A 27,767-nucleotide genomic window follows, 5' to 3' on the forward strand; every position below is an offset into this window, starting at 1 on the left:
GGCGTAGTCAGTTAAGCACCAGCCTTCCACTCGGGTCATGATCCAGGGGTTCTGGGATCGAGCCCTGCATTGGCCTCCTTGCTCAGTCGAGAGCCTGCGTCTCCCTCTCCATCTGCCTGCCACTCCCTCTGCTTGTTCTCTCTCTCTCTGTCAAATAAATAAATAAAATCTTAAAAAAAAAAAAGAAAGAAAATTAAATGGGAGAATGTATTTGCAAATCGTTTATTTGATTAGGATCTAGTATCCAAAATATATAAAGAACCCTTACAATTCAACAAAAAGACAACCTAATGAAAAAATAGGCAAAAGATGTGAATATACAGTTCTTCCAGAAGATATACAAATAACAATCACGAGAGCATCATTAGTCTTGAAGGAAATGCAAATAAAAACACAATGAGAGGGATGCCTGTGTGGCTCAGTCGTTAGGTGTCTGCCTTCAGCTCAGGTCATGATCCCACGGTCCTGGGGTCGAGCCCCCCTTTGGGCTCTCTGCTCGGTGGGAAGACTGCTTCCCTCTCTCACACTCCCCCTGCTTGTGTTCCCTCTCTCACTGCCTCTCTATATGTCAAATAAATAAATAAAATATTAAACACACACACACACACACACACTATAAGATACTACTTGGCACCCACTAGGATGGCTATGATTAAAACAAACAGACTAACAAACACTGAATAACAAGACTTGCTGAGCATATGGAGCGATGAGAGCCCTCATGTATTTCTGGTGAGAATGTAAAATGGTGTAGCTACTGTGGAAAACAATTTCACAGTTCCTTAGTAACTTCAAGATTTCCTATAGGACCCAGCAATTGCACTTCTAGGTTTATACCCAAGAGAACTGAAAACATATGTTCATACAAAGACTTGTAAACGAGTGTTCAGAGCAGCCTCATTCATAAAACCCAAATGTCCATCCACTGATGAAAGATAAACAAAATATGGCATTTTGTTTATTACTCCACCATAAAAAGAAATGAAGTCCCAACACACGCTACAATGAGGATGAACTTTGGAAACGTGATGCTGAATGAACACCAGACACAAAGGCCACATATGGTAGATTCCATTTATATGAAATGTCCAGAATAGGCAAATCCATAGAGACAGAAAGAGATCAGTGGTTTCCAGGGCTTGGGGGTTGAGGAAAGGAGTGCCTGCCAATGAACACGAGGAGATGAAAATGTGCTGAAGGTTGGACAACCTTGTGAATAGACGAAAACCCAGACCTCTTGGACTGAAAAGGGTGAATTATGGTATGTGAATTATATCTCAATTCAAGAAATAGTGTGAACATAAGATTACATTGAAATGTTCTAGTTCCCTCTACGATACACTTGGCATCACTCTCGGAAACTGGTGATACTCGTCTGACATGCTAGCTTTGTAAATGCAAAGTAAACACGACAGACTACGAATCTTGTTTGTATTTTATTTTATTTTATTTATTTATTTTTAAAGATTTTAGTTATTTATGTGACAGAGAGAGAGACACAGTGAGAGAGGAAACACAAGCAGGGGCAGTGGGAGAGGGAAAGCAGGCTTCCCGCTGAGCGGGGAGTCCAATGTGGGGCTCGATCCCAGGACTGTGGGATCATGACCTGAGCTGAAGGCAGATGCTTAACCAACTGAGCCACCCAGGCACCCCTGGTTTTTTTTTTTTTTAATTTTTAAAAAAGATTTTATTTATTTATTTGACAGAGAGACAGAGATCACAAGTAGGCAGAGAGACAGGCGGAGAGTGGGGGGGGAAGCCGGCTCCCCGCTGAGCAGAGAGCCCGATGCGGGGCTCGATCCCAGGACCCTGAGATCATGACCTGAGCCAAAGGCAGAGGCTTAACCCACCGAGCCACCCAGGTGCCCCTCTAAACAGTTATTTATGATAAAATAACAGCTTTTAAAAAAATTTTTTTTCTTAAAGATTTTTATTTATTTATTTGACAGACAGAGATCACAAGTAGGTGGGGGGCAGGGGCAGGAAGGTTCCCTGCTGAGCAGAGAGTCCCATGTGGGGTTTGATCCCAGGACTCTGCGATCATGACTGAACCAAAGGTAGAGGCTTAACCCACTAAGCCACCCAGGCGCCCCTCAAAGCAGTTATTTATTTATTTATATAAAGATTTATTTATTTATTTATTTATTTATTTATGTATTTGAGAGAGAGCATGAGAGCTGAGAAGTTCAGAGGGAGAAGCAGACTCCCCATAGAGCTGGGAGCCCGATGCGGGACTCGATCCCGGCACTCCGAGATCATGACCTGAGCTGAAGACAGTCACTTAGCCAACTGAGCCACCCAGGCGCCCAAAAACAGTTATTTAAAAAGAAAAAAAAAAAGATATAAACACAGGAGTAAACCCATGTTGAACAGAAGAGAAGATCTGGGCACAAATCCAAATTATTGAAGAACTACTTTATGATAAAGGTGATACTTTATTTTTTATTTTGTTTTGTTTTGAAAGTAGGCTCCATACCCAGCATGGGACCCAACACGGGGCTTGAACTCACAACCCTGAAATCAAGACTTGAGCTGAGGTCAAGAGTCAGATGCTTAGGGGCACCTGGGTGGCGCAGTCGGTTGCGCCCTCCACTCTTGGTTTATGCTCAGGTCATGATGTCAGGGTTGTGGAACCGAGTCCTGCCTCGGGCTCTGTGTCCAGGCGGAGTCCTCTTGAGTTTCTCTGTCCCTCCCTCCCATGCTCTCTCTCTCTCTCTCTAAAATAAATAAATAAATCTAAAAAACCAAAAAAGAATCAGATGCTTAACTGACTGAGCCAACCAGGCACCCCAATAAAGGTGTCATTTTAATTCAATGAGAAAGCATTTTGTTGTTGTTGTTTTTTGTCAGTTTATTTTATTTTTATTTTCTTTTTTTTCCTTTTTTTATTATGTTCAATTAGTAAGAAAGTATTTAATGAAGGTGTGTGGTTGGTCAGGCATTTGGAAGAAAAAACTCCCTACCTTATACCAAATACAAAAATACATTCTAGAAGAATTATAGATTTTCATGTAGAAATCAAAATATTAAAAATAACACTTAGGAAATTCTGGGGACTAAATGCATATGTACCTTGACGTGGGGCAGACCTTCCCAGCCAGGCTGGAAGCCTATAAGATGTAAAGTAAAAGACAGGTATTTCACAACAAAAATTTTTAAAATGTTATAACACTCAAATCCAAATGCTCAACAATAAACATGAAAAACTCTTCAGCCTAAGTAGTAGCCAGAGCTAGCAAAGGAAAGCAAAAATGAAAATCCATTTTTCAGGGGCTCCTGGCTGTCTCAGTCGGTAGAGCACGGGACTCTGAATATCGGGGCTGTGGGTTTGGGCCCCATGCAGGGTGTAGAATTACTTAAAAATAAAAATTAAAAAAGAAAGACAGAAAATCCATTTTTCACTGAAGGTGGCGATTGGACTAGGGTGGGAGAGGTTTCTAGTAAGGAAATTGAAGACTGCAGAGGACATGAATAGGTATTTCTCTCTCTCACATGCACACACACCATAAATGGGGAAAAGTAAATCACACTACTAACAAAAGAAACACAAAAGAAAATGCCATTTTTCATTTTTCTAATGTGTAAAGATTTCTATAAATAATAATGCCCAGTGTTCTGTGGCTGAGGGTATGGACACATGTATGCTGCTGGAGGAAACACAAGATGGTAGAACCTTCTGGAAATCAGTATATCAAAAAGAATTCAAGATGTATGTATCCCTTGACTCTGCAATTCCACATGCATGCATTTATTCTCAAGAAATAGAAACTAGGGGCGCCTGGGTGGCCCAGTTGTTCAAGTGTCTGCCTTTGGCTCAGGTCACGATCCCGGAGTCTTGGGATTGAGTCCTGCATGGGGCTCCCTGCTCAGCGGGGAGCCTGCTTCTCCTCATGCCCCTTCCCCCGCTCATGCTCTCTTCTCTCTCCCAAAGATAAATAAGTAGTCTTTTTAAAAAAAGGAATAAGGGGCGCCTGGGTGGCTCAAGTGGGTTAAAGCCTCTGCCTTCGGCTCCGGTCGTGATCCCAGGATCCTGGGATCGAGCCCCGCATCGGGCTCTCTGCTCAACGGGGTGCCTGCTTCCTCCTCTTTCTCTGCCTGCCTCTCTGTCTACTTGTGATCTCTGTCTGTCAAATAAAATCTTAAAAAAAAAAAAAAAAGGCAGTCTGCAGAAAAGGTCCAGGATGACGTCACTAAGGTTTCTGAAAGGTCCGCAAAAGTATGTGTTTTCTTTCTTTTTTTTTTTTTTTTAATTTATTTATTTGACAGAGATTGCAAGTACGCAGAGAGAGAGGTGGGGGAAGCAGGCTCCGCTGAGCAGAGAGCCCGATTTGGGGCTCGATCCCAAGACCCTGGGATCATGACCTGAGCCGAAGGCAGAGGCTTAACCCACTGAGCCACCCAGGTGCCCAAAAAGTATGTGTTTTCATGCAATCTTGCAATAGGAAATGTAGATCAGGTACTCGTGTTTTCCCTGTATAATTTCCAACCAGCTCTTTACAGCCTTAAAGTGCCACCAGCTGACTTGGAAGCCGTGGTGACCACACAGAACCCAGTCCCTCTGTTCTTTCCTCTCCCTGTTCCGTCTCCTTGGCTAGTCTACTTTGCAAAGTTGATGCATGATTCATCAGTCTCCCTAAACAAAGAGCAAGTGTTTATTAAGCACGTGCCATTATGTACACACTCAGTGTTTGGGAGCGAAAGGAATGCTCTGGGAAAGTTGACTTAATTATAATAAGCACCAATGGGGAGCAGGGTTTAGGGGGGGCGGCACAGGGGAACCATTCAAAAGACTCCATAACGGGCCAGGTGTTCCTCGTCCTGTTCAAAGCCATTTGGGGCCTCCCCAAAACCTATAAAATAAAGGACAAATTCCTGAGCTTAATATCCAAGACTGTCCACAGTCTGGCTTCCAGCATATTTTTCTGATCTCTTCTACTGCTTCCTCCCATCGGAAGGCTCCTGTCCAGTCTGGCTTTACTCTGGGCCCTGACCTCTGTTCACACAGTTATTTTTCCATTCGACTTTCCCCAATCTTGCCTCATTCGAAAATAGACTCCAGGTTGTTGTTTAATGGGTGTAGAGATTTAGTTCTGGAAGACGGAGAGTTCTGGAAGTTGTCTGCACAAGTGTGAATGTAGTCAACACCGTTCAACTGGACAGTTACAGGTGGTTACGGTGGGGGGTGCCTGGGCAGCTCGGTCCATTGGGCGTCTGCCTTCAGCTCAGGTCCCAGGATCGAGACCCACATTGGGCTCTCTGCTCAGCAGGGAGTCTTCTTCTCCCTTCCGCCCTCCCCCAGCTTGTGTTCACTCACTCTGTCAAATAAATAAGTAAAAATCTTAAAAAAAAAAAAAAAAAAAAAAGACGGTTAAGATGGTCAATTTCATGTTATGGGTATTTGACCCCAATTAAAAAAGAAAAATCAGAAGCCAATTTACCTTAAAAAAAAAGGAAAAAAGAAAAGGCGCCTGGGTGGCTCGGTCATTAAGTATCTGCCTTTGGCTCAGGTCATGATCTCAGGGTCCTGGGATAGAGCCCTGCATCAGGCTCCCTGCTCAGTGGGGAGCCTGCTTCCCCCTCTCCCACTCCCTCTGCTTGTGTTCCCTCTCTCGCTGTATCTCTCTCTGTCAAATAAATAAATAAAATCGTAAAGAAAAAAAAACAAAACACTCCAGTGGTAGTCCCCCAGCTCTTCTTTACCCAGCCCTCTCTCTGCTCTTAACTCCTAGAGCTCTCATCTTTACAACTCTCGTGGCTTTCGACCATGCACAATCTTACAGGTGTTTCGTAACTATTCGTCTTCTCATCTCTCCCCGCCAGTTTGGTCACACACATTTTTTTTAAGGATTTTTTTTTTAATTTATTTATTTGACAGAGAGAGATCACAAGTAGGCAGAGAGACAAACAGAGAGAGGAGGAAGCAAGCTCCCCGCTGAGCAGAGAGCCCGATGCGGGGCTCGATCCCAGCACCCTGGGATCATGACCTGAGCCAAAGGCAGAGGCTTTAACCCACTGAGAGCCACCCAGGCGCCCCTGGTCGCACACACTTTAACAGCGGTCGATAAACATCCAAGACAAAATGCCTGGCCTCAGAATGAAAATCAAAGCAGCAGAGAAAATGACAAACCACAGTGACTGCTTTCATGTTAAAAATATTTATTTTTCTAAAAGATCACACAAAAGTTGAGAAGAGAAAGGATGACTAGCCTACATCAAAATCTGGGCTGGAAGGACGAAGAGCTGCCTAAAGAAGCTGGTGGCTGAGCAAACTGTGGAGATCAGGGTGGCCGCGGCCCGTCGGGATCCGCGACCTGGGTCAGCCACACTCACGGGCACCACCGGCGCGCGGCGGGGCCAGCACGGCCGCTGGCTCCCACGGTTCCTCCTGTTCGGGAAGGGAGAAGCAGAGCTCACTCCTTAGACATGTTCTTGATGGTCTTATGCTCCTTCATGGCCTTTTCCCAATCGGTCCCGTTGAACTCCTCGATGACCACACTCCGCACGGTGCCCTCATCCAGGCAATGGGGAGCGATTCCTGGGGGAGCGGACACAAAGATCCCGGGTGTGAACGAGAGCGGGTACTGGGCTGGCTCGCAGACAAACCCACACCTGCGAGCACCAGTGGCGATCACTGTTAAAGCTTAGGACCCCGCGACGGCAGCCTCCCGGCTCCCTTTCGTTCCTGGCTCGTGGGGGTCAGACTCCCTCAGCCGGGGATGCCAGGGCTGGAGAGCACTCGGTACCACGCTGAGAGCACACAGGACCAAAATCCAAGCCTAGAACAACCTCAGACTGGCAGTGTGAAGAATTCACGGGTCCCGTCCAGGGTTTCGGTAAAACTTTCTAAGTATTACACACCTGCCCGGCTTGAGAGGATTTTCTACTTTGCAAAAGCCTTTCTTGAGTCTTAAGGCAGGCAGGAAGGCCTCTCCACGTGGCGGATGAGGAACCCAGAGGAGCTGCTAAAGAAGTGGGGTGGCTGGGGTGCCTGGGTGGCTCAGTGGGTTAAAGCCTCTGCTTTCGGCTCAGGTCAAGGTCCCAGGGTCCTGGGATCGAGCCCCGCATTGGGCTCTCTGCTCAGCAGGGAGCCTGCTTCCCTCTCTCTCTGCCTGCCTCTCTGCCTACTTGTGATCTCTGTCTGTCAAATAAATAAATAAAATCTTTAATAAAAAAAAAAAAAAAAAAAAGAAGTGGGGTGGGAGGGGGCACTTGGCTGGCTCAGTCCACAGAGCACGCAACTCTTGATCTCAGGGTCGTGAGTTCAAGTCCCATGTTGGTTGTAGAGATTGCTTTAAAAAAATTTATTTTTAGGGACGCCTGGGTGGCTCAGTGGGTTACACATCTGCCTTCAGCTCAGGTCATGATCCCGGGGTCCTGGGATCGAGTCTGGCATCAGGCTCCCTATTCAGCGGGGAGTCTGCTTCTCCCTCTGCCTGCCGCTACCCATGCTTGTGCTCACCTGTGCTCTCTGACAATAAATAAATAAAATCTTAAAAAAAAAGAAAAAAGAAAAAGGAAGCAAGATTTCTTGACTGTCACTTTCCACACCGCAACTGGTGTCATTCTGAACAACCATCTGAGGGTTGTTTACCGGACTCAGATCCAAGTCGGACCTGAGGAGGAGGGGCTTAGGGATTCTCACTGTTTACATTTTAAACAAACTGAAAAAAAAATTTTTTTTTAAATGAAATCTTTTTTAACACCATTATCAGTACTCCTCACTCTCTGAACCATCCTCAGGGTGAAAATCCCCTCCCCTACCACCCCGCCCCTCCCCCCCAACCGGGCCCCTCCCCTCTCCTCCGTCTACCCCTCCGTGTCACCCCCAGTGACCAGCAAATGAAGGCAGGGTCTGGATGGGTGACCAGAGACAATCTTCTAACCCATCCCTGGAAAAGAGCGTTGCTGAACAGCCCTGAGCTTCTGAGACCCCCAGTCCACGGGCCCGGCCAAGCAAGAGGCAAGCGGGATAGGCCAGAGCCCAACCTAGCAACTGGCAAATGAACCCAGGGCAGCCGCAGGTGTCCCCGTGTCCCCCACGGCACGGGCAGCCGGCTTCCTTCACTCACCAAAGCCTCCGGGGTTGGAGCGCGGAGTGTAGAAACTCTGGACGCCGCACCTCTTACAGAAGGTGTGCTGAGCTTTGTGCGTGTTGAACGTGTAAGTGGTTATGCTCTCGGCTCCCTGCGGGGGAACGGGCGAAAGAGATGTTCCCTTTTGCAAAAAGATTCTTTTTCTTTTTTTTTGGTCATAAAAAAATCCAATCTTTTAAAAGGCTCCACGGGGAGGGGACGCCCTTCTGTAGGGCTCTCCGGGTTATGAGGACACGTCCAGTCTCCCACAGAGACAGAGGCATCGCAAGGACAGGGACCCGCCCACGCTGCCCAGAGCCACCTCAGGCCGGAGCACAGAGGCCCGTGGTTTCTCTTAGTCAAGTGCACACAGGACGACTCAGCCTCCAGCTGTCCCAGCTCCGCGGCCAGGCAGTGCGACCTGTGCACGCCAGGGAGTGAAAACTGAAAATGCCTGCCTCCTAGGCCTCAAAGGGGAGACAGGCGACCCTAGCGATGGGCTCTTCATGTCCCCGAACAGCTCTGCCCAGGATCTGAAGACAACTATTGACGATACTTGAATTCACGTACAAAGGACAAACACAGAAAAGAATATTTGCCAGAGGGGCGCCTGGGTGGCTCAGGTCATGATCCCAGGGTCCTGGGATCGGGCCCTGCATCAGGCTCCCTGCTCAGCGGGAAGCCTGCTTCTCCCTCTCCCACCTCCCCTGCTTCTGTTCCCTCTCCCGCTCTCTCTGTCAAACGAATAAATAAAATCTTAAAAAAAAAAAAAAAAAGAATATTTGCCAGACATCACGGTCACAAGGCTCATTTCCTTAATGGAGAAGATAAATGGGAAACTGGGCAAAATGACAGAGAAGGGAAAGAAATCACTCTTTCACCTATGAAATGATAGGCACACTCAGAAACGGCAATGAGGTGGGTTTTTTTTCCACTGTCAGGGGGACACAAATAAAAAACAGTTGGACAAACAGTACACTCTCCAATACTGTAGGAACATAAACTGGTAGAATTTGGCAACATCTACAAACATCTGAAAATGTGCACATCCTTTAACAGGGCAATTCCACTTCTAGGAGTTAATCCTACGATCAAACCTCATATGTGTCCAGTGACATGTATATAGACATTCCAGCACTGTTTAGAACAAGGCTAAAGATTGGAAAAACTGGAAACAGCCGTCAATGGAAGACTGGTCAACACAATGATGGGCACTCACGAAACTGGGACACTCGGAAACTTTTAAAAAGATTGACACAGTTCGGGGCGCCTGGTGGCTGAGTCCGTTGAGCGCCCAACTCTTGGTTTCAGCTCAGGTCATGACTCAGGGTCGTGAGATCAAGCCCCATGTCGGGCTCCACGCTCAGTGCCGAGTCTGCTTGACATTCTCTCTCGCTCTCCTCCCCCGCCCAACTTGCTCTCTCTAAAAATAAATAAATAAAATATTTTCTTTTTCTCAAAGTCCCCCTCCCAGACCTAGAGAATCCAAGCGGGGCCCCTAACACGCGGTCCATGTGATCATGCACTCACTGAAGGTCTAGAGCCACTTCTCTGAAATAAATCTCAAGTATCTATTTTCTTTCCATCTCCACCGTGTCCACCACCCGAGCCCATGTTCCCATCGCCTCTCCCCTGGCCACCCCAGCAACCTCCTAGCCGCCTACCTGTCTCCGTGGCTACCTCCCCACACTGCAGCCAAGCCAGCTTTTAAAACGCTAAAGCAGGGGCCCCTGGGTGGCTCAGTGGGTTAAAGCCTCTGCCTTCGGCTCAGGTCATGATCCCCGGGGGATTGAGTCCCACATCGGGCTCTCTGCTCAGCGGGGAGTCTGCTTCCTCCTCTCTCTCTGCCTGCCTCTCTGCCTACTTGTGATCTCTCTCTGTCAAATAAATAAATAAAATCTTAAAAAATAAATAAATAAAATGGTGAAGCGGGCCTTGTCACCACCCTGCTCGAAACCCTCCAGGGGCTTCGAGAATAAAAGAATAATAAAAAGCTGTTTCGGGGCTCCTGGGTGGCTCAGTCAAGTTAAGCCTCCTGCTCAGGTCATATCCCTGGGTTGTGGGATTGAGTCCAGCATTGGGATCCCTGCTCAGTGGGGCATCAGAGGGAGCCTGCTTCTCCCTCTCCCCCCTGCCCTTACCCCCATGCTCTGTTTTTCACTCTGCTTTCCCTCTAATATATAAACAAAATTTTTTTAAAAAAGTTAAAAAAACAAAAACACATAAAAACACCCCTTCAACAGGCTGGGGCCACGGACGGTGCTGTAGGGCACCAGGAGAATGCACTGATGACAGGCCCAAGGAGGGAAAAATGAGAAAAAAGTACCAATTCCGAGACCAAAGAGCTTTAAGGCTGTACTTGGTGGCACCTTCAGGAACCATCTGTCATGGGCGCTCGGGGCAAAGCTGAACGGGGGCACAGCCTCTGGCACGCTCCTGAGCAGAACACACCGGCATTCTCTGGGTTTATGGGGAATATGGGGAGCAGTGTGCGGCCCAAGGGTCCCCCTCGTCCGCCAGGCACCCACACAAAGGATCAACGGGCAGACAAAGAAAAGGAGACGAGGTGGCCCCAAGTGTCCAGGATTAAATCTCAGTCACTAGGAGAGACTAGGACTTACGCATTCCTTCACTCACTTAGGGGCTGACCTATTCAACGCCAAGCCTGCGAGGCCAGGGGCTGGTCAGACGCGACAGAAGATGGCACTCGGAGACCCCAGTGATTTCACAGAGGAGACAGATATGGAAACACACCATTACAGCAAGGGCATAGCGAAGGGTGTCCCGCCACCGTGGGGGCAAGGGGAACCCAGGATAGAGTGAAAGTCCCAGCCCACCCCATATTAGCGACAGTGTACCAATAGCGTTTTCTTTTTCTTTTTTTGATTTTATTCATTTGTCAGAGACAGCGAGAGCACAAGCAGGGCGAGCAGCAGAGGGAGAAGCAGGCTCCCCGCTGAGTAGGGAGCAGGATGCGTGGCTGGATCCCAGGACCCCAGGATCACAATTCAAGCCAAGGGAAGACGCTTCACCGACTGAGCCACCCAGGTGCCCCAAAAGCTTGTATTCTTTGACCAGCAATTTTATTTCTAAAAAAATTGATCCGAAAGAAATAACTTCTAAATTATCAGAGATTTATGCGCAGGGAGGGTCACCAAAGTGTTGTCTATAATTGGGGAAAAAATGGCACCCGACCTAGAAGTTCAAACATAGCAAACTGCTTCTGGTACATTCATATAAGAAAATATGTTAAAAAAAGAAAAATGCTGCAAGTACAGGAATAAGAGCATAAATAAATTAGGAAATGATTGGGGGGGAGGAAGAGATCTGGGGACTGAGGGAGAATGGAGGGAAGATTTGCTTTTGCACCTTTCAAAATCTGTACCAAGCACAAGAAAACTCTTTGAAATAATAAAGTTACAATTTTTTAAGTCAGCAAGACCCATCAGTATGCTGCCTATGAGAGACTCCCTTCAGACCTAAAGACAGATGCAGATGGAAAGTAAAGGGATGGAAAAACACTGACCGTGCAAATGGAGGCAAAAGGAAAGCGGGGATAGCAATGCTGACATCAGACCAAACAGACCTGAAAACAAATACCATTAAGGAGAGACGAAGGACGCTACGTAACGACAAAGGGCACAATCTGACAAGAGAATGTAACGGGGGCGCCTGGGTGGCTCAGCAGGTTAAGCCTCTGCCTTTGGCTCGGGTCACGATCTCAGGGTCCTGGGATCGAGCCCCGCATCGGGCTCTCTGCTCAGCAGGGAGCCTGCTTCCTCCTCTCTCTCTGCCTGCCTCTCTGCCTACTTGTGATCTCTGTCAAATAAATAAATAAAATCTAAAAAAAAAAAAAAGTCCTCATCAGAAGGAAAAAATTATTTTGTAATTAATTGCATTTGGTGTCAAATGTTAACTAGACTTAACTGTGCTGATCATTTTGTAATATATACAAATATTGAATCATTCTGAAGTACCCCTAAGACTAATACATGTCAGCTGCACCTCAAAAAATGTTGAATTCACCATTTAAAAAATTTTGTCTAAGTCATATATTCGTCATTGGGAAATAATAAAAGTCGGTCATAGAACAGAACGAAAGACAAAATCCTACTTTGATAACGACATACACAATGTCATCATCATTATTATTTAGCTGCATTTACCAGGTAGAGAATAATGCACAAGGATATATACCCAAATAAATCAGTGGTTACTTTTGGTTGATAGGATTTGAGTGATCATATTATTTTTTGATTGTCTTTTAATGTTTCCACAGTACTATCAAATATGCATCGAAAATATAAAGGGGGAAAAATAACACGACCTTGCAGAAATACGCATGAAACCCGGGAGGACAAGGACAATCGAGGAAGAGGTCCTGCTCTGTTCCCTGCCGCCTGCCCGTGCCCCTCCCCCCCCAGCCCCCCCCCCACCTGCCGGAAGCCGGGGGCTCCTCACACCTGCTCTCAGCACTAACCTTCAGGAGCTTGAAGCGAGAAGCCGGGACAATGAAGTGTCTATTCTGTTTCTTCTTGCAAATGCTGCAGCTACAGAAAGATAGAGGAATTCCAAGGCTGTGAACAAGCATCACAAGTTCCAATGGGGCCCCACCCAGCATGTCCGGACACCTGGCCCACTCCGGAGGGGAAGCCCCTTTTGGCGCCATTTGGGGAAGGGGGAGCCCAGGTGGATGGACAGGCCTCTGTTGGGCAGTCAAAGCCACACACCCCTGGGAAAACCAGACCCATCGCAACCACATCCCTACTACCCCCCCCCCACCAAGTTTATTACAGTGAAGGGAACTGTTGGATTCTAGATGATGCTCACAAAACAAGTCTCAGGGGAAACAAAACAAAAAAAACAAAAAACCAAGTCTCAGGCATAGCTACAGTTTGAGACCTCTGGGATACCCACACCAAAACGCACAAGGAAGCTTCCGTTTCCCACTTCCCACCTCTGTAATCACAGAAAGCCTAGCTCTGAGTCACATGGCCCCTCCAAATTATCACCTTTGGGATGAAATCTAAACCCCGTTCTCAGGCCGCCTTGACAAAAATTCCTGATTTCATACAGAATTCTCTAACAGGACTGGATCCTGGCGAACAATGAGTCATATGCTAACTATTGGTTCAGAAGTCACTGTCCTTGTTCTATCACAACGCCTGGGAAGGCGCTCAAAGGCAACCCTCCACAGATCCTGGCAGAACCATCTGCCTCATCGAGAACAGAGCCAGAGGGCCTGGAACACGGTAAGCTTCCCGGGATGCACACACTCTGCTCATTTCCCCTTCACCTGCGCCCAACTCTGGACCCCCTACGAAGACTGTGCCCACCCAAGGCTTCCCGTTCAGTATCCAGACTGACCTATGTCTAGCGACCACCACTCCCCGTCAACCCACCAACGGTATGGTCTGGGGTGACACTGAGTGGCAGGAGCTGGGGGACCCTACTCTGTGTCCCCGGGGGGCTCTGCTGTAGAAATGCTCTCTTACATACACACACACACACACACACACACACACACAGCAGGCCAAGTTATTTTTAGCCCCCCCCCATGTTTTAAAAAATCTTATTACTGAAAACATCTAGCACATACAAAAGGAGAAAAAAAAAAAGAACAATGAACCCTTATGTCCCTGTCACCTGACGCCAATGACAATCAGCTCCCTGATGCTGTTTCATGGGTACCCTGACTCCCCAGATGCTGCTTGAGGCGACCCGTTTTAACTAAGAAGTCCTTCCCAGCAACGTGGGGAGAGAAACACTCACTTGCAGTCGAAGATGTGCAAGTCGGCCGAGGCCCAAACTTCGAAGCGAACAGCTCCACAGTGGCAACCTCCTGTGTGCTTCACCAGGCCCTGGTACTCACTAAATGAAACCCCAGGAAAAAAAAAAAAGTCAGAAAGATAAGGATTTCTGAACATTCGGGCAGGACTTTGGCGCCCGGCTCCTGCTTCGTCTCTCCCTCCTTGTTAGAAGAAGGAAGCAAGATAGGACAAAAGTCTTCTCTACACGACGGCCCCTTCCATGTATTTCTGCTTTAGAAGCTGGACTGGCTGGACCTCTCTTTTCCCTATTTCTCATATTCCGTTAAGTGGCGAGAAACAAAACATTCCAAATATATGGGAAACGGGAGTTGGAGGAAGGACCTAATCCTACCACTTAAACATTGTTGTTTGCATGTCAAAAACCTACCAAGAGTTTTTCGGAGCTAGGCACGGGAGAGAGAGAGCAGTAAACAGGGTACAGCAGACCTCCCTTCCGGCCTTACCAACCTCATGCAGTCATCAAACAAATTACCCAAGCAATCTTTAAGGGACTGTGATAAAGGCAGCACAGGCTGTTATGAAAAAGTAAGACAAGGGGCCCTGAGTCTGGTGGTTTGCAAAAGCCTTCTGAGAAAGGCTCTTGGAATTTTGCTATATTCCCCTCCAGGATTTTGCATAAACAGGGCTCTTTACTATACACACACAGTACACATTATTTTAATCCTCTTAAAACATATAAGCCAGACCCTTAGTGGAACATTATTAATTTTGAAAAATGTCAAACTGACCTCCAAAATGAGAGAACATTTCACCGCACCTGCTCAAGCAATGATTACCAGAAAAATAGCTTGCAGCAGTTTTAATTTGCATTTTTTTGATTATTAAGACTGAATGTTTTTCCCCCGTTTCCTTCCAAGTTGAATCGGTTTCCTTGATGTATTTAAAATCTTTTCTGCATACACAAATAATGTTCGTTGTAAAAAAAAAAATTAGAACATTACAATATTTGATGATGTTAAAAAGGAAAGTCTCTGATAATCTTAACACCCAGAGGGATCCACAGTTAACTACTAGCTATATAATCCTCCAGACTTCTTTCTATACAATAATAACAACAAAAACAGTGCAGAGTTATACATTCTTTTTGCATATAAGTTGAGTGAGTGAGCTCTGGTTGGTTATTTAAGTAAATGTATGCACTCACACCAATCTGATAGGTTAAAAAAAGAAATCTTGTCTTTTATCATGTAAAATGTGTTTTATCATGTAAAAATCTTTTTCTTGACCATTTATCAAGTTTGTTTTAAAGTAAAAATTTACTTCAAATTTGAGTTTTACATTTCTGAGAATCTTTATACCACCTACATTTAGCAACTGGTGGCTCATCACAGGGGCTCAAACATATTTAACGATGAATATAAAGAAATGTTCAGCCCCTAACCCAAGATAAATCAGAAAGTGAAGCACACAGGAAACCAAGTATTTTATCTCCGAGAAGACTCATCCTAACTAAGAGAACTTCTTCCGGATTAAGGACAAAGGAACGTTTTTGTTCAATAAGAGGAGTTACCCTCAGGTTGTTATGCAAGTGTTGGGTTATCCTTGTTTTGTTTTTTTTTCCTGTGGTTTTGATCGCTCTTTGGAATTCACAAAATAATGGGCGCAGAGATAGATTATTGGGGCACTAAAATATTTCTCTGTAGCACAACTGCTCTACAGGGCAGGGATCTAGATGCTATCACATTTGGAGAAAAGAGGGCGGCCCTTGCCAGAGTTAATAGCTCATTTCGAACATCCCAGACACTCTGAAATCCTCCCCTGGCCATCTAAGGACCTGGATGGAGGGTCTTCTCCTGCAGGAGCAAAGCTGGGGGCGAAGGAAAGCGAGCCACCCGGGAGCATCACTCGGCGGAGAACCAAGGCCTCCCCCTCCCCCTTCCCCTGGGTACCGCGCCGCTGCTCAGAATACCGAGCATCTCTTTGCGCGCGCTTCTCCCCGGGATCAATGCCCCCTCCCCCGCACTCCCGCTCCCTCCGAGGGAGCGCCGGGAACAATAACGGGATCTCGCCTCCCGGTGGGTTCAAAACTATTCAAGCTTTTCTCCCCCTCTCGCCACCTCGCCCTCCCACCCACTCTCCAAAAAAACACGTGCGCAAATATAAAAAGCGAGTCAGGTAGGCGCAAAGTCGTGGGGTTTATCTTCCTCTCACTGGGAAAGGCCTCCGCGCTTCGGCGCGCCAAGAGGAGAGACAGCGTCCCAAGCACGATGGCTGTCCCCGGGACAGACCCTTTGTGTCCCAGGACGCGGCGCGGCTCTCCACACGCTCCAGGGGCGCAGCGCCCTGTCCGGTCCAGGGCCGCACGGCCGCACCAAGCCAAGGCACGCGGCCGTGCGAATGAGGGACGCGCCCGGGGCTAACGCGGGGCCACGCGTCGGTCCTGGTGTGGGAAAGAAGCCCAGAGGAAAAGCCGGCCCGGCCCGCGCGACAGCCGCTCCCGCACCGAGGGGGCCCGCGTGGCGCCGGCTCCCGTGCCCGGCCGCACTCACAAGGTGTCCAGCAGCAGCTTGGCGGCGCCCTCGAAGGTGAGCCTCTGTCGCTTCTGGAACGTCTCCCAGCGCTCCCGCTGGTCGCCCAGGTCGGGCAGAGTGGCAGCCGGGGTGGCGGGGGTCGGCGGCGGCGGCGGCGGCGGCGGGAGCGGCGGCAGCTCCGGTGGCGGCTGCCCGGGGCCCGCCTCCTGGGCCCGCGGCGACGACTGTCTCGGCCGCCGCTTCGCCGACGGCTGCCTCGCCGCCGCCCGGCTGTCGCCCCCGGCCTGACCCGTGGAGCGCCGGGCGCGGCTGGCGCTGGGGGCCGAGGGGGCGGCCGCGGGGGCCCCGGAAGCCCCGGAGGCCCCGGGCCGCTTCTGCCCGCGTGGCTTGGCGGCCGCGCTGCTCCTCGCCCGCCGCATGGCTCCCGCAGCCGGGCGCGCAGGCCTCAGCGCCCGCGCGTCCCCGCCGCCCGTCGCGCGCCCCCGAGCCGCCCCGCGCGCGCCCCCGCCCGCCAGCCAACCGGCCCGCCCAGGGGGCGCTGCACCCGCGCCCGCCACCCGGCCCGCTGCACCTGGCTGCCGCCGGGCTGCAAATTACAGACCCAGTTCGCCCCCGCGCGCGCGCGCGTCTCGGGGCCTGCACCTGCCCGCTCCATCCCGCAGGCCTAACGGGACCGCGCCTCCGGCCTCCGCTCCAGACACCCAGAGCCCATGGGCACCTGCGGAGGCGCCTCCGTCGCCTCTGAATCCAGAGCGCTTCTTCCTACCTTCCTGGTCTGCGGAGTCCAGGGTCAGCCCTGATTTCACAGCCGCAACCCGAGCGGCCAGGCTGGGTCAACTTCGTCTCCAAGATGAGGGCAGTACCTACCTTAGGGGAGCCGTCGTGCCCCTGAAGTGTACTAACGTGCGTAAATGGCCAGGCACCTGCTCTCTGCCACGCACATAGCAGCTGAAATCTGCTGCACCTCTTGGTCTCTCTTACCAGATCATAAAACCGTGGCTCGAGGATTTCGATGTCCAGCAGATTCTTTAACATGTAATAAATGAACGAACCGCACCAAGTTCCATTGCTATGGGAACGCAGCACCGAAGTTTCGAGACAAAAATCACAAGAACCGCTGATGGAACCCAGGTATTTTCAAAACCTGTTCGTTGCTCTATGTTATTCTTACCTTCAAAGAAATAACATTTTCTTTTACTTACTTTTCTACTGTTTCATTTTATACTTCCTTACTTCCAACTTTCCTCTATTTAAACGCTATTTTTGCTTATCTTATTGGTTTAATAGTTTATTGGATTAAGTACACTTTCTTTATTTTTAGTTTTTTTTGGTAATCACAGGATTAATGAGTATAGATCTTCCTCTGAGTATGGCTAAAGCTGTGCCCATTAGTGTTTCATATGAATTGCTTTTTTTTCTTAAAAATTTCCAGACGATCTGTAGTTTGTTTTTCCCGTTTTCTTTATTGAAGGTGTAGACAGTTTACATAAAGCAAAACGCACGTTTTTAAAAAAATTTTATTTATTTATTTGACACAGACACAGTGAGAGAGGAGAAACCAGCAGGGGGAGTGGGAGAGGGAGAAGCAGGGTTGCCCCTGAGCGGGGAGCCAGATGTGGGGCTTGATCTCGGGGTCCTGGGATCAGGACCTGAGCTGAAGGCAGACACTTAACGACTGAGCCACCCAGGTGCCCCGAAATGCACATTTTAAAAAATTTGAGAGCGAATGAGAAAGAGCATACGATCAGGGGGGAGGGGCAGCAGGAGAAGCAGACGCCCTGCTGAGCAGAGAGCCCAACTCAGGGCTCTATCCCAGACCCAGAGATCAGGACCGGAGCCCCCCAAACGACCCAAAACACGCATGTTTTGAAAGCAAAGCCTATGTAACCACCACCAGTTCAAACCTAGAACGTTTCCAGGGCTCCAGAGAAAACAGGGGATCACTATCCTGACTTCTATCCTATAGGTTAATTTTACCTATTTTTGAACGTCATTTAAAAACAGCTTGTTGGGCGCCTGGGTGGCTCAGTGGATTAAAGCCTCTGCCTTCCGCTGGGGTCATGATCCCAGGGTTCTGGGATCAAGGCCGCATCTGGCTCTCTGCTCAGCGGAGAGCCTGCTTCCCCCTCTCTCTCTGCCTGCCTCTCAGCCTACTTGTGATCTCTGTCTGTCAAATAAATAAATAAAATCTTTTAAAAAACAAAAATAAAAATTAAAAAAGCTTGTTTGGGTGTGCCTGGGTGACTCAGTTAAGTGGCTGCCTTTGGCTCAGGTCATGATCCCAGGGTTTTGGGATCTCTCTCTTGACTCTCTCAACTTTCTGCTGGGGGGTGGGGAGCCTGCTTCTCCCTCTGCCTCTGTCTCTCATGAATAAATAAAAATAAAATCCTTAAAAAAAAAAAAAAGCTCGTTTCACATCTTTCGCTCGGCATAATGTTCTTGAGACATCCCTGTTGTTCTGTGTGCTGATTGTTTCTTAGTCACTATGTAATATTTGATTTATAAATACAAACAGTTTATTCTCCTGTTGATGGACATTTGGGTTGTTTCCAACTTGGGGACAACTATGAATAAAGCTGCTGTTTACTTTCGTGTAAAAGTCTTTTTGTGAACTCATTCCAGTATACACTCGGGAGTGGAGCTGCTGGGTCACGGATTATATTTGTATAAGGATCGCCAAACAGTTTTGCACAGTGCCTGTACCATTTTATACTCCGCTAGCAATGGGTGTGTGAGTGGCGGTTGCTCCACACCCTTGCAAGACTGGGCATCGTCAGTCTTTTTAAGATGTTACTTATTTATTTTTTTATTTGTGGGAGAGCAAGCAGAAGCAGGAGGAGCGGCAGGCAGAGGGAGAAGCGGCGGGCAGAGGGAGAAGCGGCAGGCAGAGGGAGAAGCGGCGGGCAGAGGGAGAAGCGGCAGGCAGAGGGAGAAGCGGCGGGCAGAGGGAGAAGCGGCAGGCAGAGGGAGAAGCGGCAGGCAGAGGGAGAAGCAGGCTCTCCTCACTAAGCAGGGATCCCGATGTGAGACTCTATTCCAGGATCATGACCGGAGCCAAAGGCAGACACTTAACCAACTGAGCCACCCGTGCACCCCTTGTCAGTCTTTTTAAGTGTAGCCTTTCTGCTATGTGTCTAGTGATATCTCCTTGCAGTATTCTCTGCGTGCCCTTGACCTGTAGAGACGTGAAGCTCCTTATCATGTGCTTTTTGACCATTGGGATAGCTTCTTTTGTAAAGTGCCTATTGACAGACACTCCTCTAAGAATTAGCCCATTTTATAACCTGGGTTGTTTGATATATAGGAATTTATCATGTCTGGATAAGAGTTCTTTGTCATATGTATATATTTAGAACATACACTCCCAGTTGTGGCTTTCCTTTTCCCTTTAAAATCTTTTGATGAGTGGAGATGTTTTTATTTTATGGAGTGTTTTTCGTGTCACATTAAAAGAAAAAATCTCCTACCCCAAAGGTCGTGAAGAATTTCTCTTTTCTTCTAGAAGCTTTTGTACTTAAGTGTATGATCTATCTCAAATTAATTTTTGTACATAGTGTGAGGCAGAGGCCAGATTCATCTTATTTTCATATAGATATCCAGTAGATACCTATTTACCTTTACCTACACTGACCACTCTGTCTTATTTAGCTCACTTAGTCTTGAAATCCCAGTACGCCCTCCAGATTTGTTCTTCTTTGAGATTGTCTTAGATTTTCTAAGTCCTGTGCATTTTCTTTTTTGTTTTTTCCAAACCTTAAGCTTTTTTTTTTTTTTTGAAGATTTTATTTATTTGTTTGTCAGAGAGAGAGCACAAGAGCCCAAGCAGGGAGAGCAGCAGGGAGAGACAAAGGGAGAAACAGACTCCCCGCTAAGGAGGGAGCCCGATGCAGAACTTGATCCTAGAATCCTGGGATCATGACCTGAGCCCAAGGCAGACGCTTAACCAACTGAGCCGCTCAGGCACCCACCACAGTCCCAGTCCTGTGCATTCCCATATAAAGTACAGAACCAGCTGTGAGGGGTGCCTGGGTGGCTCAGCTGAAAGCAGTTGAGCATCTGCCTTCAGCTCAGGTCATGATCCTGGAGTCTGGGGATCGGGGATCGAGCCTCGCATCCAGCTCCCTGCTCAGTGGGGAGTCTGCTTCTCCCTCTGCCACTCACCCAGTCTCATGCGCTCTCTCTCTCTCTCTCTCTCAAATAAATAAATAAAATCTTTAAAAAAAAGAATCAGCTGTTAATTTCTAGGAAAAAAAAATCTGCTTGATACTCTGCTATCAACCATACTCCTATGAAAATCACTCCATTCTTTAAATATTCCTAACTTTGTTCCTTTAACTTTTATTCTCTCACTACTACCCATCTGGAGGGAGACCAACTACCTTTCCTGTTATTTTAATCACTCCTTGATTGAATCAAGTCAACTTCATGCCTAGAGTCAGACTGTTCCAGGCACACATCTTAAAAAAAAAAAAAAAAAAAGATTTTTTTACTTATTTGAGAGAGAGAGAGAGCACGAGGAGGGCCAAAGGGAGAGGGAGAAGCCGACTCCCTGCTGAGCAGGCAGCCTGACGCAGGGCTCAATCCCAGGACCCTAAGACCACGACCTGAGCCTAAACCAAGAGTCTGATGCTCAACCAACTGAGTTACCCAGGCACCCCCAGATATATATCTGCTTATTTTTTTTTAAGGATTTTATGTATTTATTTGAGAGAGAGAACATGAGGTGGACAGCGCAGAGGGAGAGAGAGAAGCAGACTCCCCGCTAAGCAGGGAGTGGGTCATGGGGCTCAATCCCGGGAGATCATGACCTGAGCCAAAGGCAGAGGCTTTAACCCTCTGAGCCACCCAGGTGCCCCTATATATTTTAATATCAAAAAAAGAAAAGGGTCACCTGGGTGGAGGTTAAGACAGTTAAGCGTCTGCCTTTGACTCAGGTCATGATCTCAGCATCCTGGGTTCTAGCCCCCTGTCGGCCTCGCTGCTCATGAGGGAGTCTGCTCCTCCCTCTCCGTCTCCCTCTGCCTGCCACTCCCCTTGCTTGTGCTCTCTCCCTGTCAAAGGGATAAGTAAGGGCACCTGGGTGGCTCAGTTGGTTAAGCATCTGCCTTGGGCTCAGGTCATGATCCTGGGATCGAGCCCTGCATCAGGCTCCCTGCTCAGCAAGGAGTCGGCTTCTCCCTCTCCCTCTGTCCATCCTCCCACTCTTTCAAATAAATAAGAATCTTCTTAAAAAAGAGATAAATAGGGGCACCTGGGTGGCTCAGTGGGTTAAGCCTCTGCCTTCAGCTCAGGTCATGATCTCAGGGTCTTGGGATCGAGCCCCACGTTGGGCTCTCTCCTCAGCAGGGAGCCTGCTTCCCCCCCACCTCTCTCTCTGCCTACTTGTGATATCTCTCTGTCAAATAAATAAATAAAATCTTTTAAAAAAAGAGAGAGATAAATAAAATAAAATCTTACAAAAGAAAAAGTAAGGAAAAAGCCTGCTAGGATTCAGGATTGAAATTGCATTGAATCTACAGACCAACATGGAAAGAACTGACTTCTTAACAACACTGTCTTCCAATCCATAAGTGTATGTCTCCATTTATGAGAGTAAAGATAATTAATTTCTGTCAACAATGTTTTGTAGTAAATTTAATACATCTCTTGCTAAATGTGTTCATAAATATTTTGATACTATTACAAATGGTCTTTGAAATTTTCATTCTCCAATAGTTTGTTGCTAATATATAGAAAACAGTTGGGTTTTGGTATACTGACCTTGCATCCACTGACTTTGCTAAATTCACGTATTTTTCCTAATAATTTTGATTATCTCTTAGATCTGAGAAATTGTTTCTTAATTCCCAAGCAAAATTTTAGAAAACCATTCTGTGGTTAATTTCTGTTTATATTGGGCTATAATTAAAGTTTCTGAGTTACAGAATCTCCTGGGATTTTAAAATTTGTCATCATATTCTTTTTTTTTTAAGATTTTATTTATTTATTTGACAGAGAGAGATCACAAGTAGGCAGAGAGGCAGGCAGAGAGAGAGGGGGAAGCAGGCTCCCCGCCAAGCGGATAGCCCGATGTGGGCCTCGATCACAGGACCGTGAGATCATGACCTGAGCCCGAAGGCAGAGACCCAACCCACTGAGCCACCCAGGTGCCCCTAAAATTTGTCATCATGTTCTTTATGGCCAGGTACATAATTGATTTCTATGGAAATAAAGAGTGTATATTCTTTGTAGATTAGAAAGTGTTCTTGCTTTTAAATCAAGCTTATGAACTGTATTATACGATTCCTCGATGATTAGCTTTTTTGCCAAATTAAATGAAATTCAGTTAAATTGTGAAAATGAATATTATTTATTCATTTATCCGTGTTTGGTACATAAACATCTATGATTCAGGTTGTCATTACAGATTATGGATCATTATTAATTTTACTTACAAGTATGGAAAATATATTATGTTACGTTATACATACATGTACAGTATATCTGTTCTTATTAAATATAGCCTTTTTGAACTTTCTCATGTATCTGGTCTTAATTTCAATTTTATCTGATGATAATATCTCTTTCCTGCTTTCTTTTTGTTTGTATTTTTTTAAAAAGCTTTTATTTATTTGTTTGAGAGAAAGAGCACAGAGGGACAAGCAGACTCCCCACTGAGTACAGAGAGCCTGAGGCAGGGCTCGATCCCAGGACCCGGAGATCAGGACGTGAGCTAAAGTCAGATGCTTAACCAACTGAGCCACCCAGGTACCTCTTCTCACTTGTATTTTTATGATCTATATTTGTCCATGACTTTGTTTTCAAAGAGAGGGAGAACAAGCAGGGGAAGCAGCAGAGGGAGAGAGAGAAGCAGGCTCTCCCCACCCCCAAGCAGGAAGCCCCATGCAGGGCTCAATCCCGGGACCTGGGATCATGATCTGAGCCAAAGGCAGCCGTGTAATTGACTGAGCCATCCAGGCGCCCCCTTTTTAACACTTTTAAATGCAAATCATTAACAGGTGGGTTTGTAACCACTCAATCTGTTGTCTTTGGTTTTCTAAATAGGAGAGTTGGGCTTATTTACACTTACTAACCTGGAATCATTGTGCTTTATTCTATCCATCAATTTGCATTCGTTTTAAACCTTAGCTTTAAACCTTGCATTTGCTTTAAACCTTCAGCTCCCGTGAGTCCATGCTCAGCAGGGAGCCTCCTTTTTCTCTGCCTGACTTTCCCCTTGCTTGTGCTTGTGCTCTCTCTCAATCTAACAACAACCAAAAAAAAACCTTAAAAAAATGAATTATTCACAAGTACTGTACTCATCATCTGCCCAATATTGAGATCTCTTTTCTAATATAATTATCAATTGGCTAGAGAACTTTGAATATTTTCCTTAGCTAGCATCCACGGGCAATATATTGAGCCCTTGAGTATCTAAGATTGTCTTTCTTGAGTCCCAAAAGATGAATGACATTTTGTCCAGGAATAGGACTTTGGGCTCTGAGTTGCAGTTTCCCTTCTGTTTGTAGATATTACTTTCCATTTCCAGTGCAGCAAATGAGACTTCTCATGCTAGTTTCATTTGCTTTCCTTTTTTTTTTTTTTAGACAGAGAGAGAGTGGAGTGGGGAGGGGCAGAGGGAGAGGGAGAAGCAGACTCCCAGCTGAGTGGGGAGACCAATGCGGGGATCCCAGGCTCCAGGACCCTGGGATCATGACCTGAGCTGAAGTCAGGCAGACACTCAACTGAATGAACCAACCAGGCACCCTGGGAGACAGAGAATCCTAAGCAGGCTCCACACCTAGCTTGGAGCCCCACCTGGGACTCTATCTCAGGACCCTGAGATCACCACCCTGAGATCATGATCTGAGCTCAAATCAAGAGTCTGGTGCTCACCAAACTGAGCCACCTAGGCAACCCTGCTTTCCTATTTAAAAATAGCCTCTTCTTTCCGTGTGAAAACTTGTACACTGCTCCTGTCACCCACGAAGTTCAGGAATTTTGCCAGGATGTGTGAACATGTGTATCTTTATTATTATTATTACCGTCTGGGGGGGTGTCAGTAAGATAAACACAATCAAGGCTTATCAAGCCTGATATAGAAAAAAAAAGAAGCAAAGTACACATTTATACATTAGAAATGAAGTACAACTACAGAATCGATTAGCTCAAAGACTTGTCACAGGATCTTATATGCTCTCTTAAGCTCTTTCTTTCTTTCTTTTTTAAAGTAAGTTCAAGGCCCAATGCAGGGTTTGAACTCATGTCCTGGAAATCAAGTCCCATGGTCTACCCACTAAGCCAGACAGGCACCCATCTTAGGCTCTTAATTGGAAAGTATTTTCATCATCTCTGGGAACTGAACCCTTCAGTAGCATCCATCAGGTTGTATAGGCTTTGTTAAGATTTGCTAAATTGAAAAAAAAAGAAGATTTGCTAAATCATAACTTTTATTTAATATTGGTCATCTCCTGAACTAAAGTGTCACATGTGGACAGTGGGAACCCTATCCACTCCTATAGCCAATCTAACATGAGCAACTTTCCCTACCAGAAATGACACTAGGGAGCCTGGCTGGCTCAGTTGGTAGAGCACGTGTGACTCTTGATCTCAGGGTCAAGAGTTCAAGTCCCACGTTGGGCGTAGAGCTTACTTAAAGTAAGAACAGAGCAGAAATGACCTTAAACTTCTTCCTGGATTCAAATTCATAGGAATAGAAAGTAGAATAGAGGTTACCAGGAGCTGGCGGGTGTTGGGGTGGAAGATGGGGACTTATTATTTAATGGAGACAGAATGTCGCCCTCTAGATGATGGAAAACTTCTGGTAATGGACAGTGGACAAAGTTGCGTACTTCTGCCACTGAATTAGGTAAAGAGTTGAAATGCGGACACCTGAGTGCCTCAGTCCGTTAAGTGTCTGCCTTCGGTTCAATCCAAATCCAGGAGTCCTGGAATCAAGCCCCCATCTGGCTCCCTGCTCAGCAGGGAGGCTGCTTCTCTCTCTGTCCCTCCCTCCCCAAGCCTCACTCATGCTCTCTTTCTTGCAAAAGTAAATAAATAAAATATATATTTTTTTAAAGTTAAAATGGGGGTCGCCTGGGTGGCTCAGTGGGTTAAGCCTCTGCCTTCAGCTTGGGTCATGAGCCCAGAGTCCTGGGATCGAGCCCCGCATCGGGCTCTCTGCTCAGCAGGGAGCCTGCTTCCCTCTCTCTGCCTGCTGCTCTGCCTACTTGTCATCTCTCTCCCTCTGTCAAATAAATAAATAAAATCTTTTTTAAAAAGTTAAAATGGTAAGTCTTATGTATATTTTACTGCAATTTTTAAAAAAATCCTTCCTAGATTTTTAAAACACAAGCAAAAAATATAAAGTGAAGAACTCGGAATTTTCCCATGGCGGATATATAATATGACAGCAGATTCACAATACAAAAGCACATCTGCGAAACTCAGAAGTGGGCATTTTTGTGCCTAGAGTAGCCCAATTCACAGAGTCAGAAAGCAGAATAGTGGTTGCTAGGAAATGAGGAGTTTAGTGAGGACAGAGTTTCTTTCTTTAAAAAAAAAAAAAAGATTGTATTTATTTATTTATTTATTTTAGAGAGAGACAATGAGAGAGAGCATGAGAGGGGGGAAGGTCAGAGGGAGAAGCAGACTCCCCATGGAGCATGAAGCCCGATGCGGGACTCGACCCCTGAACTCCTGGCAGCATGACCTGAGCCGAAGGCAGTTGCTCAACCAACTGAGCCGCCCAGGTGCCCAAGGACAGCATTCCGACCGGGGAAGATGGAAGGCGTCCCAGAAGCGGATGACGGTGATGGTGTCACAACAGTGTCAATGTACCTAATGCCACTGAACACTGACACTCAAAAATGGTGACAATGGGGACGCCTGGGTGGCTCAGTGGGTTAAAGCCTCTGCCTTCGGCTCAAGTCATGATCTCAGGGTTCTGGGATCGAGCCCTGCATCGGGCTCTCTGCTCAGCGGGGAGCCTGCTTCCCCCTCTCTCTCTGCCTGCCTCTCTGCCTACTTGTGATCTCTGTCAAATAAATAAATAAAATCTTTTTTAAAAAATGGTGACAATGATAAAAATTTATGTTCTGTACATTTTACCATAACCTTTAAAAGTTGTGTTAAATGGGCATTTGGGGTTCTAGCTTTGACCCTCTAAAACAAACACCATGAAGTCTCCGGTGACTCAGGATGTGGAGAAAGAGATGCGGTACATTTAGGTGCTCATGGAAGGGGGACACACACAACACTCAGCTCCAAGGGGAAAACACAAATAACCAGGGCAAATTTGTATAGAATTAAAAAAAAAAAAAAATCTGGAGGGGCGCCTGGGTGGCTCAGTCAGTTAAGCGCCTGCCTTCAGCTCAGGTCATGATCCCGGGGTCCTGGGATCGAGCCCCGTGTCAGGCTTCCTGCTCAGTGGCAAGTCTGCTTCTCCCTCTCCCTCTGCTCCTACCTCCTGCTAATAAATAAATATAAAAAATAAAAATAAATACATCAACGGAATCTGAAAATGGTATTGTGTGTTTGATTTGCTTTTTTTCTGAAGGGAAATTTCCCATGATTTGGGACAGAATTGCTAGAAGTCTATGGAGGCAGAAGAGAGTAAATAATGGTGCCCTCGTGTGCAAACGTGCTTTTCAGGTATGATCTGTCTGTGACCAGTCCCTGGCCCTGCTCCCCAGCCCAGGGAATTAGGGATCCTTTAGCTCCTGGGAGTGTGCAGAATCCCCTGTCGCCACCAGGGAGCAGGAGACCCTGTGTGGTAGCGATCAGGTAGGAGCTGCCGCAGGGAGTGAATGCTCTTGGGGGCATCATTTTGTACCCTGCAGACTTTCCAGCTCCCCTGAAGCAGGAAAAGCCAGAAATTCGGGTGCACTGCCCATTCTGTCCTCTCAACCCCCAGGAGGAGCACCCAAATTTCTCAGCTCCTATGACAGACCTGATTTCTTTCCCTGGTGATTTTTTTTTTTAAAGATTTTATTTATTTATTTGACAGACAGAGATCACAAGTAGGCAGAGAAGCAGGCAGAGAGAGGAGGAAGCAGGCTCCCTGCCGAGCAGAGAGTCCGATGCGGGGCTCGATCCCAGGACCCTGGGATCATGACCTGAGCCGAAGGCAGAGGCTTTAACCCACTGAGCCACCCAGGCAGCCCTCTTTCCCTGGTGATTTTTATCTCAGTACCGAGATCCCTCCTGCTCAGGTGCCCGTGGTAAATTCTGTTTCCTGAGCATTGTCAGGGGGGACCGCTAGCTTTTGTGCCAGCTAGAAAAAGAAGTCTCTTCTGGGGAGACAGGGCTGGCAGGCAAAGCATTTGGCGAGCCGACTGATGGTTCTCAGTGAGTTCGAAAATCGAAAAACATCCCCTTGGGGCGCCTGGGTGGTGGCTCAGTGGGTTAAGCCT

At 47.0% G+C, this 27,767-nt stretch overlaps 1 protein-coding gene across 1 annotated transcript; it reads right to left on the minus strand.

Moving 5' to 3' along the window:
• Positions 1 to 6,136: 6,136 nt before the first annotated feature.
• On the minus strand, positions 6,137 to 16,833 carry CENPV (centromere protein V). Its single transcript, XM_080826810.1, has 5 exons — positions 16,393 to 16,833; positions 13,845 to 13,943; positions 12,553 to 12,622; positions 8,070 to 8,184; positions 6,137 to 6,535 (listed from the first exon to the last, which is right to left on the minus strand). The coding sequence occupies exons 1-5, from the start codon at positions 16,791 to 16,793 to the stop codon at positions 6,411 to 6,413; spliced, it is 810 nt and encodes a 269-aa protein (XP_080682936.1). The 5' UTR covers positions 16,794 to 16,833; the 3' UTR covers positions 6,137 to 6,410.
• Positions 16,834 to 27,767: the final 10,934 nt, after the last annotated feature.

This window comes from Martes martes (genome assembly GCF_963455335.1).
Source record: "Martes martes genome assembly, chromosome: 16".
Lineage (NCBI taxonomy): Eukaryota > Metazoa > Chordata > Mammalia > Carnivora > Mustelidae > Martes > Martes martes.